At 39.7% G+C, this 16407-nt stretch overlaps 1 protein-coding gene across 4 annotated transcripts in view; it reads left to right on the forward strand.

Annotated features, from left to right (window-relative positions):
- Positions 1-16407, forward strand: part of UBXN2A (UBX domain protein 2A) — a 59359-nt gene that overhangs the window by 10062 nt on the left and 32890 nt on the right. For all 4 annotated transcript variants that reach the window (XM_074394664.1, XM_039474228.2, XM_074394661.1 and 1 more), the window contains exons 2-4: positions 3086-3140; positions 10904-11042; positions 15317-15423. In XM_074394664.1, coding sequence (XP_074250765.1) covers positions 3100-3140; positions 10904-11042; positions 15317-15423 — 287 coding nt within the window. In that variant the 5' untranslated portion in view covers positions 3086-3099. The remainder of the gene's footprint in view (positions 1-3085; positions 3141-10903; positions 11043-15316; positions 15424-16407) is intronic.

Here is a 16407-nt window from a genome sequence, read left to right on the forward strand (position 1 = left end):
CTGGGTTTCCAACAACACTTAAAACAAAAAATTAGCAGGGTGCACCCATTGTTCTAGCTACTCAGGAGGCTGAGGCAGGAGGATCACTTGAGCCCAGGAGTTTGAGCTGTAGTGCACTATGATCGTGCCTATGAATAGCTGCTGCATTTCAGCTTGGGCAACATAGCTAGTCTCTGTCTCAAAATAAAATAAAATGAACATTTTTTATTGTGAGAAAACATAGATAACATAAGATTTGCCATGTTAATCATTTTTAAATGTATAATTCTGTGACATTAATTACATTCACAGTGTTGTGCAACCATCACTACTGTTCATTTCCAAGACATTTTCATGACCCCAAATGGAAACTCTATACCCATTAACTGCTCATTCCTTACTCATCTGAATCCCTAGTAACCTCTATTCTACTTTCTGTCTTTATCAGTCACCTATTCTAGATATTTTATATGTATGGAATGATAAAGTATTTGTCCTTTTGTCTTTGACTTTTTTATTCGTGTAGCATCATGTTTTCAACATTCATCCATGTTATAGTATGTATCAGAATTTCAGTCCTCTTGTGGCTGAATAATACTCCATTGCTTCTATACACCACATTTTGTTTATTCATTCATCTGTTGATGGATACTTGAGTTGTTTCCACCTTCTGGCTATTGTGAATATCACTGTAGCCACCAAACTCTTTTCCTCAGCAGTGGTATTTCACATTCCCACCAGCAGTGTACCAGGGTTCCAGTTTCTTTACAACCTTGCCAACACTTGTTTCCTGCTTTTTGTTTTCTTTTTAGTAGCCATTCTAATGGGTGTGAATTAGTATCTCATTATGGTTTTGATTTGTATTTTCTGGGAACTATTGATTTTGAGCATCTTTTCATGTGCTTATTAGTCATTTTTATTTCTTCTTTGGAAAAATGTCTATTCCCACAAGTCCTTTGCCCATTTGTGCATTTTTTTCTTTTTTTTTTTTTTTTGTTTCTTCTTTTAAATTTTGTTATGCATTTTTTTAAAGAGACAGATTCTTGCTCTATTGTCCAGGTTAGAGCGTGGTGACATGATCATGGCTCACTGCAGCCTCAAATTCCCTGACTCAAGTGATCTCCTTCCCTTCAGCCTCCCAAGCAGCTGGGAATGCCGGAGTATGCCACTGTGCCCAGCTTTCCTATCATTTTAACGTTGCCCTTTTCTTGATTCAGCTTTCCCTTGGATGCTGTAACCCTTATTTGACTATTTTCTAGAGTTCTGATAAAGTTGGTTCTAACAGTTTCTACTTGTTTTTTTTATTTTTTTTGTTGGGGGGGGGGGAACAGGTGCGTGGACCTATCTGTTTTTCCATTTTGCTGATGTCGCCCTCGAGTTTATCCTTTTTCTTTTTCTCCCACTCTCTTTGAATAGAAGTTTAAACATTTTAAATCTTGTATATGTAATCTCATCTCATTTAATGAAGGGGGTACATTCTGAAAGGAGCTTCATTAGGCAATTTTGTCATTGTGTGAATATAATGAAATGTATTTACACAAACCTGATAGTATAGCCAACTATACACTCAGGCTGTATGGTGTAGCCTATTACTCTTAGGCTACAAACCTGTATAGAACGTTACCATACTGAATACTGTAGGCAATTATGATAGAATTGTAACTATTTGCATATCTAAACATATCTCAACATAGAAAAAGTACAGTAAAAATAATCTTATAAAAAATTATAATAGTATAAAAATATACTATTATAATCTTATGGGACTATCATTGTATATCCAGTCCATTGTTGACCACCATGTTGGTACACAGCATATTACTGTATTTGGAGTGTATTTTGGTTATGGTAATATCACCTTACTATTGAGTTTATTAAAGGGTTCATTTCAGGCTAGAGTGCCATGGCACAGTCTTGGCTCACTGCAACTTCTGCCTCCCAGGTTCAAGTAATTCTCATGCCTCAGCCTCCCCAGTAGCTGGGATTACAGGTGTGCATTACCACGCCAAGCTAATTTTTATATATTTGGTAGAGACAGGGTTTCGTCATGTTGGCTAGGCTGGTGTCGAACTCCTTACCTGAAGTAATCTGACTGCCTCAGCCTCCCAAAGTGCTGGGAGTACAGGCATTACCATCATACCTGACCTCAATATTTTTATTTTTAAAAAAATTAATAGTACAGACTCACATACTTTTGTTTTATTCAATGGCGCATAATCCACTAGTGTTATTATTTATTTTAGACGTTCAATTTCCAAAATTTAGCCAATGGGAGCCCCTTCTTTTGGGTCACTTTTCCTTTTCTTTTAAATTTATTATTTATTTATTTATTTTTTGAGACAGAGTCTCACTCACTCTGTTGCCCAAGCTGTAGTGCAGTAGTGCAGTCTTGGCTCACTGCAAGCTCCGTCTCCTGGGTTCAAGTGATTCTCCTGCCTCAACCTCCCAAGTAGCTGGGGTTGCAGGTGCACACTACCACATCAAGCTAATTTTTTAATTTTTAGTACAGATGGTGTTTTGCCACCACACCCCTGGCCTTTGGGGTCCTTTGATATATACTTATGGTTTTTTGGTTTTTTTTTTAACCTGTCTCTCCGGCTGGAGTGCAATGGCGTGATCTTGGCTCACTGCAACCTTCGCCTCGTGGGTTCAAGCGATTCTCCTGCCTCAGCCTCCCGAGTAGCTGGGATTACAGGTGCCCACAACCACACCTAGCTGATTTTCTGTATTTTTAGTAGAGACAGGGTTTTACTATGTTAGCCAGGCCGGTCTCGAACTCCTGACCTCAGGTGGTCCCCCTGCCTCTTGGCCTCCCAAAGTGCTGGGATTAAAGGCATGAGCCACCATGCCCAGACTTTCATAAGTTTTAAGAAGTCTTTCTTTTGTCAGATTATCAGACTTGAAAATGTATTTCTAATATTTCTTTATTTTGTAGATGAAAATGACAGCTTTGAGTTTGCTCACTTTTTCTTTAGACCCTTTTAAGTACTACTTTAGGACTACATGGTAACTTAAATGTTAAAAAATATTGATATGTACATAGAAATAAATTTGTTTAAAACACTAAATTGAGAACTTTAGCTTTTATTTCTTTTTACTTTTACAGTAAGACAAAAGAAAATGAAAGACGTAGATAACCTCAAAAGTATAAAAGAAGAATGGTAAGTTAATTCAAACTGTGAATTGCTTTGTTAATGCCTTTGTTAATGTCATTCTCCATGTTTATTACAGTTCACTAGCAGAGATAGTAAAATATGCTTTAATTGTGTATGACTACTTCAGTAAATATCTGCTATATTGAAGTAATTTTTTTTTTTTTTACCATGGCTGCATTGAACAGATTTTAATGAAGTTACTTGAATGTTTTTTGTTATTAATTTAAAAAGTTGAGCTGGGCGCAGTGGCTCAAGCCTGTAATCCCAGCACTTTGGGAGGCCGAGGCGGGTGGATCACAAGGTCAAGAGATCCAGACCATCCTGGTCAACATAGTGAAACCCTGTCTCTACTAAAAATACAAAAATTAGCTGGACGTGGTGGCGTGTGCCTGTAATCCCAGCTACTCAGGAGGCTGAGGCAGGAGAATTGCCTGAACCCAGGAGGCAGAGGTTGCGGTGAGCCAAGATCGCGCCATTGCACTCCAGCCTGGGTAACAAGAGCGAAACTCCGTCTTAAAAAAAAAAAAAAAAAGTTAAATTATGAATGTTCATACATCGCTTCTGTTGTTTAAGAAATTAAATAACTGTTTTTGTCATTAGCCTCTGTGTTAGAATACTGTTTTCGTGTCATAGTGGAAATATGGTTTTGGAGTCAGATAAACCTAGGCTTGAATCCCATCTCTGCCTTATATTATTACTCTCTGGCCTTTGGGCAGCTTAGGTAAATTCTTTGAGCCTCAATATCTCATCTGTAAAATGAGGCTATAAATAACTACCTATCTGAAAGGTTTTATGTGCATATCTTTTTTTTTTCTTTTTTCTTTCTTTTTTTTTTTTTTTTTTTTTTTTTTTTTTAAACAGACAGGGTATCTGTTGCCCAGGTGCAATCATAGCCCATTGGAGCTTTGAATTGCTGGGCTCAAGTGATCATCCCACTTTGGCCTCCTGAGTAGCTGGGACTACAGTTTTACACCACTGTACCCAATTAATTTTTAATTTTTTTGTAGCAGTAAGATTTCACTGTATTGCCCAGAACTCCTGGTTTCAAGTGAGCCTCCTGCCACAGCCTCTCAAAATGCCGTGATTAGTGGCATGAGCCACCATACTTGGCCTATTTGTTATTTTTTTCACTCAGGTATTTATAGGCTCATATAAATATTTGATGCTAATTATATAATTGTGACGTTGTTCCCCGGGCGAAGTGCCTCCTGTCTTTAATCCCAGCACTTTGGGAGCCGAGGCAGGCGGATCACCTGAGGTCAGGAGTTCAAGACCAGCCTGGCTAACATGGTGAAATACTGTCTCTATTAAAAGTATAAAAATTTGCTGGGTTTGGTGGCGAGCGCCAGTAATCCTAACTATTCGGGAGGCTGTGAAGGAGAATTGTTTGAACCCTGGAGGCAGAGTTGCAGTGAGCCAAGATTGCACCACTGCACTCCAGTCTGGGTAACAGAGCAAGACCCTGTCTCAAAAAAAAAATTTTTTTTAACTGGCCAGTGTGGTAACACATACCTGTAAACCCAGCTACTGAGAAGGCTGAGACAGGAGGATTGTTTGACCCTAGGAGTTCGAGGCTTCAGTGAGCCATGATCATGTAATATATTGCACTTCTCCATTCTGGGTCACAGAGTTCTCAAAAAAAAAAAAAAAAATCTCGAAAAGAGATGAATGGGTAAAGAATATATAATACATACCCACAATGGAATATTATTCAGTCTTGAAAAAGAAGGAAATTCTGCAGTGTGCAACAACATGGATGAATCTTGAAGATATAATGGTGATTGCCAAGGCTGGGGGAAAGTGAAAATGGGGAGCTGCTTATCAGTGGGCATAAAGTTTCATTTAAGCAAGATGAATAGGTCCTAGAGCTATGCTGAACAACATAGTACCTATAGTTAACCATACTTTATTGTTCACTGAAAAATTTATTAAGAGATTAGGTCTCATTTTAAGTGTTCTTACCGCAATAAAAATTTTTACAAATTTTAGAAATCCCTCACCTGAAGCTTCTGTACTTTTATTATTTTAGGAACTCCTGATATTTTAGGAATGTATACTGGCTGGGCACGGTGGCTCATGCTGTAATCCTGGCACTTTGCGAGGCCAAGGCAGGCAGATTTCTTGATCCCAGGAGTTCAAGACCAGCCTAGAACACATGGTGAACCCTAGCTCTACAAAAAATACAAAAATTAACTATTGGAGAGGCTGTAACTATAGGCATGCACCACCATCCCTGGCTAATTTTTCTTATTTTTTAAAATAGAGATGGGATATCCCTGTGTTGTCCAGGCTAGTCTCAAACTTCTGGGCTCAAAGGATTCTCCCACCTCAACCTCCTAAAGTGCTGGGATTATAGGTGTGAGCCACTGCACCTGGCCTCCTTTCCATTCTGTATATATTTTATTTTCTTTCCTTATCCTACTGGATTAGCTAGGACTTCCAGTACAATACTGATGAGGAATGGTGAGATGTGACATCCTTGTCTTGTTCCTTATCTTAGTGAGAAAACATCTAGTTTCTCATGATTAAATGTGATGTTAGCTGTAGGCTTTTGCAGACATTCTATGCCAAGTTGAGGAAATTCCCTTTCTATTCCTAGTTTGTGGAGGTTTTATTATGAATGGTTATTGGATATTGTCAAATGCTTTTTCTGCATATGTTAATATGATTATATTATTTTTATTCTTTAGGCTGTTGAAGTGATGGATTACATGAATTGATTTTCAGTGTTAAACCACTGCAGCCTTGCATACCTAGGATAAATCCTACATGATTGTGGTGTTTAATTTTTTTTAACATATTGTTGTATTCTATTTGCTAATATTTTGTTGAGTATTTCTACGTATGTGTTTACGATAAGTTTTCTGTACTTTTCCCTTCTTGTAATGTCTTTGGTTTTAGTATAGCATAGTGTTTTCCTCATAGAATGAATTAAAAGTGTTCCCTCTGCTTCTATTTTCTGGAAGAGATTGTAGCAAATTAGTATCATTTGTTTCTTAAATGTTTGGTAGAATTCATCAGTGACATCATCCAGGCCTGGTGCTTCTGTTTTGGAAGGTTATTTATTATTGATTAAATTTCCCTAGTATATGTAGGCCTATTCATATTGTCTGTTCCTTCTTGTGTGTGTTTTGATAGACTGTGCCTTATAAGAAATTGGTTCATTTCATCTAAGTTATCAATTTTAGGGGCATAAAGCAGTTCTTAATGCCTTTGCTACTCTTTTTTTCTGTGCCTATACACTCATCAGAAGTGAAACAAACCCATTACCACCTGTTCAATGGAGCCAGAGCACCCCAGTTTCTGAACTGTATCTTATATCTCTTATTGTAGGTTTTTTGTTTTTGTTTTTGTTTTTTGAGACATGGTCTATCCCTGTTGCCCAGGCCTGGAGTACATTGGCATGATCTCAGTTCACTGTGCCCTTGGCCTCCTGGATTCAGGTGATCCTCCCACTTCAGCCTCCCAAGTAGCTGGGGCTACAGGCGTGCACAACCACACCCAGCTAATTCTTTTTTTTTTTTTTTTTTTTTTTTTTTAATAGAGACACGATTTCACCATGTTGCCCAGATGGTCTCCAATTCCTGGGCTCAAACAATTCTGCCCACCTTGGTCTCCCAAATTTCTGGGATTACAGGCATGAGCCATTGCACCTGGCTATAGCTATTTTCTATTGTAACTATTTCTTACTATACATCTCCACTCCACTCCACTCTACTGTACTCTGAACCTCTTATAAACGTAGTTTCTTTTTTTTTCTTTTTTTTTCATTCTTTGTCCCTCTAGAGAACATAAACTGTTTCTCAGTCATCTTCATATCTCCCTGCCACCTAGCATGTAGTAGGTACTCAATAAATGTTTGAGTAATTTGAATTTACATGATGAAGTTTAATAGAACTTACACATCAAATAAATAACAGAAAGGAATAAAACTTCAGCTACTCTTGATGCTCAGCTTTATTGGCTGTGTATTTTGTAATTACTGATGGAGCACCAACTACCATCTGAACAGAAGAAACAGTTAAATACCAGAAAACATAAAATGGTTATAATGATATTACTATCTAATATGTGAGAGTATACTGTGTGCCAGTATGTATACTGATACTTACTATATACCACGTATAGGCTTTTATATATATTTTCATGTAATCTTCATAACAACCATGTGAAGTAAGTGGTGGTATCTGTATTTCACAAATAAGCAAACCAAATCACATAGAAGTTAAGTTTCTTACTCATTGTCAGCGTGACTAAATGAAGGCACCTAAATACAAACAGCAAAGCCAGACTTTTAGACAATATTCTATACTGCTATTTGACTATGCTGATTAAAGGGAGGGGAAAATCACTAGTGTTATAAGAAACCATCTTAGGGTGTGACTATTTCTGTTTAGGAGGTATCGTGTCATTGCTTTGGAAAAGGCGTAATTAATACTTTGTGATAATGTGGAATGTTTTAAGAGTATATACAGAGAATATACCTAAGATAAAGCACCACCTGAGTATCAGCATTTTAGTAACAATATAGTGATGGCCTTTTTTTTTTTTTTTTTTAAAGAGACAAGGTCTCCAGGCCAGGTACGGTGGCTCACATCTGTAATCCCAGCACTTTGGTAGGCCCAGGTGGGTGGGTCAACTGAGGTCGGGGGTTCAAGACCAGCCTGACCAACAAGTAGAAACCCCTTCTCTACTAAAAATACAGAAAATTAGCTGGGCATGGTGGTGCATGCCTGTAATCCCAGCTACTCAGGAGGCTGAAGCAGGGGAATCACTTGAATCCAGGAGGCGGAGGTTGCAGTGAGCTGAGATCATACCATTTCACTCCAGCCAGGCAACAAGAGTGAAACTCTGTCTTAAAACAAAACAAAAAAAACATAGACAAGATCTCATTATATTTCCCAGGCTAGAATGCAATGGTTAGTCACAGGCTCAGTCAGAGCATACTACAGCCTCAAAGTCCTGGCCTCAAGTGATCCTCCTCAAGTGACTACAGACATGTACCACCATACCAAGGCTCAGTGATAGCTATTTTCTATGACAGTCAAGCATAGTGATTAAAAGCAGAGGCATTGGTAGCTTGAGTTTAGTTCCTAGCACTGGCTCCTAATAGCTTTGCAATCTCTGGCAAATTAAGCTAATTTTAGTGTCATTGTGAGAACTGAATGAATTGGCACATGTAAGGTACTTAGTTCTTTATAAGATGTCATGGTTAGGATCACAGACTTGGGAGACAGAGTAGCTGCATAGTTTAACAGTCTCTAGCTTATATTTCCTGGCACAGTATAAGAGGTATAAAAATGTGATATTATTTATAGAATTTGAGAAATCCTAGGCTGGACGCTGGCTCTCACCTGTAATCCCAGCACTTTGGGAGGCTAAGGCAGGTGGATCACTTGAGTTCAGGAGTTCAAGACCAGCCTGGCCAATATAGTGAAACCCTATCTCTAAAAAAATTAGCCAGGCGTGTTGGCACGTGCCTGTAATCCCAGCTACTTGGGTGGCTGAGGCAGGAGAATTGCTTGAACCCAAGATGTGAGTTGCAGTGAGCCAAGATCGTGCCATTGCACTCCAGCCTGGGCGACAAAAATGAAACTCTGTCTCAAAAAAAAAGAGGCTGGATGCGGTGGCTCACCCCTGTAATCCCAGCACTTTGGGAGGCCATGGCAGGTGGATCGCAAGGTCAGGAGATCGAGACCATCCTGGCCAACATGGTGAAACCCGATCTCTACTAAAAATATAAAAATTAGCTGGGCATTGTGGCATGTGCCAATAGTCCCAGCTACTCCAGAGGCTGAGGCAGGAGAATTGCTTGAACTCAAGAGGCAGAGGTTGCAGTCAGCTGAGATGATGCCACAGTACTCTAGCCTAGACAACGGAGTGAAACTCCATCTCAAAAAAAAAAAAATGAAAAAAAGAATTTGAAAAATTCTATTTCTGTACTTTTATAAATTTTCCTGCATGACTTCAAAAGAGATCAGTCAGAAACCATCTTTTCTAGCAAACAGAATCTTAGATAGTATTTCTTATACAAAGAAATAAAAATGCAAAGTTAAAAGCAGTAAAGTATTAAACTACTATAGGCTGGATGCAGTGGCTCACACCTGTAATCCCAGCATTTTGGGAAACAGACACAGGAGGATTGTTTGAGCCTGAGAGTTTGAGATAAGCCTGGACAGCTTAGTGAGACCCTCTTTCTCCAAAACGTTTTTTAAAATCAGCCAGCTGTGGCAATGTGCACCTGTAGAACCAGCTACTTTGGGGAGAACCACTTGAACCAGGAGGTTGAGGCTGCAGTGAGCTGTGATCATGCCATTGCACTCTAGCCTGGGTGACAGAATGAGACTCTGTCTCAAAAATAAATAAATAAATAAAACACTATAAATGAAGTCTTCAGTCGGAAATATTCTGAAGTGTGCAAAGGAGCAAAAATGCATTTGTTCCTGATACATTATCCCCTTTAGTTTCAAAAGTGTTTTCTGTTACCAAAAATTGAGGCCTTTAAAAATAACACATTTTTGGCCAGGAGCAATGGATCACACATGTGATCCCAGCACTTTGGGAGGCCAGGACAGGCAGATCACTGGAGCCCAGGAGCTTAAGACCAGCCTGAGCAACATGGTTAAAGTCCATCTCTACAAAAGATTAGCTGGGTATGGTGGTACAAGCCTGCGTTCCCAGCTACTTGGGGGACGGGAGTGAGAAGGTTGATTGAGTCCTGGAGGTTGAGACTGCAATGAGCTGAAATTGAGCCACTGCACTCCAGCCTGGGCAACAAAGAGAGACTTTGTTTCTAAAAAAAACAAAACAAAACCACAACACGTTTTTTAATCCAGACCAGTGGTTTTTAACCTGGAGAGATTTTGCCCCTACCACATTTGGCAATGTGTAGAAATGTTTTTGGTTGTTATAACAACTGGGGGTTAGGGATGGGGCAGGGATGTGCATCCTACTTGTTGTATCTCATGGATAGAGACCAGGATACTGTTAAACATTCTGCAGCAGTATTCCCCAACTTTTTTGGCACCAGGGACTGGTTTTGTGGAAGACAGTTTTTCCATAGACCTGTGTGGGGAGAAAGGTAGATGGTTTCGGGATGATTCAAGCACATTACATTTATTTGCACTTTATTTCTATTATTATTGCATTATAATGTATAATGAACTAATTATACAATTCACTATAATGTAGAATCAGTGGGAGTCCTGAGCTTGTTTTCCTGCAACTAGATGGTCTCATCTGGGGGTGATGGTAGACAGTGACAGATCATGAAGCATTAGAGTCTCATAAGGAGCATGCAACCTAGATCCTTTGCATCCTCAGTTCACAGGTTAATGCTCCTACGAGAATCTAATGCCACCACTGATCTGACAAGAGGCAGAGCTCAGGTGGTAATTCAAGCAATGGGGAGCGACAGTAAATACAGATGAAGCTTTGCTTGCTTGCCCATCACTCATCTCCTGCTGTGTGACCCAGTTCCTAACAGGCCATGGGCCTATGGGTTGGGGATCCCAATCTCCAATGCACAGGACACCTAATTCAGCAAAGCATTATTTATTTCTAAATGTTAATAGAGTTGAGGTTGAGAAAACCCTGCTCTGGACTAAAAAGGGGTTAATGACTTCCCCAAGGTTATATTAACTTAGAAAAGGCCTGAACTATAGACATGCAGGTAGCATCTAAGTTCAATATCCCTTAACTAGAACAAAATAAGTAAATTTTTAGAGACCTAATAGTTAATAGTGCCTATTTTTCTTTATCTTGTTCAGGGTTTGTGAAACAGGATCTGATAATCAACCTCTTGGTAATAATCAACAATCAAATTGTGAATATTTTGTTGATAGCCTTTTTGAGGAAGCTCAGAAGGTTGGTTCCAAATGCTTGTCTTCCACTGAACAGAAAAAACAGGTAAATAAATGTCCATTACTTTATTTTTCCTTCCAGTGTTTCTCAATATATGGAGCTTTTAGAGAGTCCCTAAGGTCAAATTGTTTTGTTTGTTTGAGATGAGGTCTTGCTCTGTCACCCAGACTGAAGTGCAGTGGCTTAGTCTTGGCCCACTGCAACCCCAACCTCCTGGGTTCAAGTAGTCCTCCTGCTTCAGCCTTCCTGGGTAGCTTGGACCTCAGGCATATATCACCATGCCCAGCTAATTTTTTAAATTCTTTTGTAGAGATGGGGTCTTGCTTTGTTGCCCAGGCTGGTCTTGAACTCCTGGGCTCAAATAGTTTTCCTGCCTTGGTCTCCCAAAGTGCTGGGATTATAGGTGTAAGGCCAAAACTGTTTTCATAATAGATATTATTTCCCTTTTTTAAATTATGTTCACAAGATAGGCACACCTATAAATAAAAAAATTAACTGGGTGTGGTGGCATGTACCTGTTTCCCAGCTTCTTGGGAGGTTGAGGCAGGAGGACTTCCTGAGCTCAGGAGGTTGAGGCTGCATTGAGCCATCACCACATCACTGCACTCCAGCCTGGGTGACAGAGTAAAACCCTGACTCAAAAAATAAGATAAGATAAAATAATATAAAAAAAAAATAAAACAGTTGGGTGCAGTAGCTGTAATCCCAGCACTTTGGGAGGCCGAGGCAGGCAGATCATGAGGTCAAGAAATTGAGACCATCCTGGCCAAATGGTGAAACCCCGTCTCTACTAAAAATACAAAAATTAGTCTGTTATGGTGGTGTGTGCCTGTATTCCCCGCTACCTCCTTGGGAGGCTGAGGCAGGAGAACCTATTGAACCCAGAAGGTGGAGGTTGCAGTGAACCAAGATCACGCCATTGCACTCCAGCCTGGTGGGAGAGCAAGACTCTGTCTCAAAAATCTAAAAATAAAACAGAAAGCTGTATTTACTTTGCACTGATATTGCAAAAGCAGTGGTGGGTAAAACTACAACACCTTAGCAGGAATCAAGGCAGTGGCAACAAACTGCTGGCAGTTACACATTGAGCATCCTAAATCCACCAAATCCAAAAATCCAGAATGCTTCAAAATCCAGAATTTTTTGAGAATTGACATGATGCTCAAAGGAGATGCTCATTGGGGCGTTTCAGATTTCGAATTTTTTAATTTGGAAAGCTCAACCAGCAGATATTTCAGAATCTGAAACTTCTGGTCCCAGGCATTTCATATAAGGAATATTCAACCTGTACTTTATTCTTTGCTTATACTTACAAGGGGAAAGAAAACTAATTTTAATTAAGAATGTCCTTAATGGGCTGGGCGCGGTGGCTCAAGCCTGTAATCCCAGCACTTTGGGAGGCCGAGGTGGGTGGATCACAAGGTCGAGAGATCGAGACCAACCTGGTCAACATGGTGAAACCCCGTCTCTACTAAAAATACAAAAAATTAGCTGGGCATGGTGGCGTGTGCCTATAATCCCAGCTACTGAGGAAGCTGAGGCAGGAGAATTGCCTGAACCCAGGAGGCGGAGGTTGCGGTGAGCCGAGATCGTGCCATTGCACTCCAGCCTGGGTAACGAGAGCGAAACTCCGTCTCAAAAAAAAAAGAATGTCCTTAATGAAGCAGTAGAATTTGTAAATTTTATATCTCAAACCTTGAATACATATCTTAATATTCTGTGTGACAAAATGTGAAGTATACATAAAGTATTTCTACAATATACAGAAGTGTCTCAAGGAAAAGTGCAGTTATTTGAGATCAGCAAACTATATATATATATATATATATATATATATATATATATAAAACTATATATATATATTTTGAGACAGAGTCTTGCTCTGTCACCAGTCTGGAGTGCAATGGGGTGATCTCAACTCACTGCAGCCTCCGCCTCCCGGGTTCAAGCGATTCTCCTGCCTCAGCCTCCTGAGTAGTTTGGACTCCAGGCACACACCACCATGCCCAGCTAATTTTTGTATTTTTAGTAGAGACAGGGTTTCACCATGTTGCTCAGGTTGGTCTCTATCTTCTGATCTTGTGATCTACCTGCCTCGACCTCCCAAAGTGCTGGAATTACAGGCGTGAGCCACCACACCCAGCCCTACTTTTTCATGGCATATTGCCTCTGCAAGAAAGAATGGTTTATATACGGACTATGGTTATTCCAACTTCCACATTTGGTATATATTTTCTAATAATGAATGAAGTGAGCCTGGCACTTCAAGGAAAACAACTTATAGTAGCTGTTGAAAATGATAAAATTTTATTTAACGAGCTTTTTAAGTGAAAATAAGACTTAGAAAATTGCTACCATAGGCCAGGCTTGGTGTCTCACACCTGTAATCCTACCACTTTGGGAGGCCAAAGTGGGTGGATCACTTGAAGCCAGGAGTTCAAGGCCACCCTGGCCAACGTGACAAAATCCTTTCTCTACTAAAAAATACAAAAATTAGTTGGGCTTGGTGGTGTATATGTGTGATCTCAGCTACTCAGGAGGCTAAGGAATGAGAATTGCTTGACCCTGGTGGGTGGAGGTTGCAGTGAGCCAAGATTGTGCCACTGCACACTAGCCCAGGCAACAGAGCAAGACTGTCTTAAAAAAAGAAAAGAAAAAGAAAGCTACCATACCTGACAAAATAAAAGGAATTTCCTAGTGAGATTAGTATCATTTTAATAAATATAAATTTTGTTACATAGTAAAATAAATGTGTCAGCCGTTGGAAGATCTGCATAATTAAGAAAATCAGTATTTTCCAAATGACTAATATATGTTGTAATAAAGTGATGCATGAGTAAAAGAGCCAAAGTATCATATACACTAAAATATTTTAATGTAACAAAAATATGAAAAGATGGTAAGTTTTAGATTCCATATTCATATACTCAACTAACTTTTGAGATACTACTACTACTTAATAAATTTTGATTAAGTATCAAAGAAGAATATCCTGGGAAGGCTATTAAAATACTTCTTTTTCTAACTACATGTCTGTATGATGTTTGGTTTTTTAAAAAAACATTTCAATCAAAATAACATATCACAGCAGGCTGAGAGCAGTACCAATTATGAGACCCCCGCAGATTTTTTGACGTGAGACATTAAAAGTATTTGTGAAAAATTCCTTCACTCTGATTTGCTTTTTAAGTTAATTTAAATTTTTATCAAAGTTTAAGTCACAAAAACTTAAAGTCTCTTTGTTGTGAAAGGCTTATGTTGAAAAATGACTCCTTGGCCCTAGCATCTACTTTTTTTTAATGGGGAGGAGCTGGAGTCTCACTCTGTCACTAGGCTAGAGTGCAGTGACGTGATCTCAGCTCACTGTAACCTCTGCCTCCCAGATTCAAGCAATTCTCCTGCCTCAGTCGCCCCAGTAGCTGGGACTACAGGCGCATGCCACCACACCCAGCTAATTTTTTGTATTTTTAGTAGATACAGGGTTTTACCTTGTTAGCCAGGATGGTCTCGATCTCCTGACCTTGTGATCTGCCCACCTTGACTTCTCAAGTGCTAGGATTACAGGCGTGAGCCACTGTGTGCAGCCCACCAGTTAAATTTTTTCTAAGGGATGACTGTGGTGAAACCCTTCTTCCTTCTTCAGTGGACTGGTTGTCTGCTAGAGGAGCTCTACTGCTCTTGCTCTGGAGTCTGTGATCCTGAGTATTCTCCTCTGTCCTGGTTACTCAATTCTCTGCCTCTCCTAACATCCCTTCCCTCTTATATTTTAATTTTTATGAAGCCAGTTATATTAGTCCATTTATACACTGCTGATAAAAGACATACCTGAGACTGGGAAGAAAAGGAGGTTTAATTTGACTTACAGTTCCATATGGCTGGGTAGGTCTCATAATCATGGCACCAGCAAGAGAAAATGAGCAAGAAGCGAAAGTGGAAACTCCTAATAAACCCATCATGAGATTTATTCACTATCAACAGAATAGCACAGGAAAGACCAGCCCCCATGATTCAAGAACCTCCCCCTGGGTCCTTCCTACAACAGGTGGGAATTCTGGGAGATACAGTTCAGCTTGAGATTTTGGTGGGGACACCACCAAACCATATCAATAATTTTAATTTTTTGTAGAAACTGGGTCTCACTATGTTGCCAGGGCTGGTCTCAAACTCCTACGCTCCAGCAATCCTCTTGCCTTTGCCTCCCGAAATGCTGGGATTGCAGGAGTGAACCACCCCACCCGGCCTGAATAGTGATAGAAGAAATTTTCAAAGGACTTTCAATCCTACTACATTTTATTAACATGATTCCTACTGTTTTGCAGGTAGATGTAAATATAAAATTATGGAAAAACGGATTCACCGTCAATGATGATTTCAGAAGTTATTCCGATGGTGCGAGTCAGCAGTTTTTGAACTCCATCAAAAAGGGGTGAGTAGCCAGGTTTGGTGGCTCAAGACTGTAATCCCAAAACTTTGGCAGGTTGTGGCAAGAGGATTGCTTGAGCTCGGGAGTTCAACACCAGCATGGGTAACATAATAAGACCTTATGTCTACTTAATAAAAAAAATTACCCAGGCAGCCCAGCTACTCAAGATTGTTTACACCTGGGAGATCAAGACTACAGTGAGCCATGATTGCACCACTCCAGCCTGGGCAATAGCACGAGGCCCTGTCTCCATCAATAAATAAGGTGATGGGGTGAATAATCTTTGTAATAGGAAGATATTTTAGGCATGTTTTTTGTCAAAGAATTCATTTTAATGTTCACACACCCCTACACATTCACAGAAATACTTTTTCTTTTGTAAGTTCATATTTTTATAAGATTAATTTTCTTAAGAGAACCACAACTACAGTTTTTTTCCTTTTTGAGATGGTCTGTCTCTGTCGCCCGGTCTGGAGTACAATGGCATGATCTCGGCTCACTGCAGGCTCCACCTTCTGGAGTCAAATGATTCTCATGCCTCAGCCTCCCGAGTAGCTGAGATGATGGGTGCGCGCCACCATGCCCATCTGATTTTTGTATTTTTATTAAAGAACGGGGTTTCCAGGAGGCAGAGGTTGCGGTGAGCCGAGATCGCGCCATTGCACTCCAGCCTGGGTAACAAGAGCGAAACTCCGTCTCAAAAAAAAAAAAAAAAAGAACGGGGTTTCACTATGTTGGCCAGGCTGGTCTTGAACTCCTTATCTCAATTGATCTACCCACCTCAGCCTTCCAAAGTGCTGGGATTATAAGCATGAGCCACCAGGCCCTGCCGACAACTATAATTTTGAAGAAAGTTTGGGAACTTGAATTCTTATCAACCCACATCTTACTTAAACTAGTTTACTTTACTAAGTATTTTTTAATGCCACTTCTTCTTTATTATTTAATATTTATGTTTAAATATCTGTAGAGTGTTTTAAATGGTCA

The sequence above is a fragment of the Saimiri boliviensis genome, chromosome 1 (genome assembly GCF_048565385.1).
Source record: "Saimiri boliviensis isolate mSaiBol1 chromosome 1, mSaiBol1.pri, whole genome shotgun sequence".
In the NCBI taxonomy this organism is placed as follows: Eukaryota; Metazoa; Chordata; class Mammalia; order Primates; family Cebidae; genus Saimiri; species Saimiri boliviensis.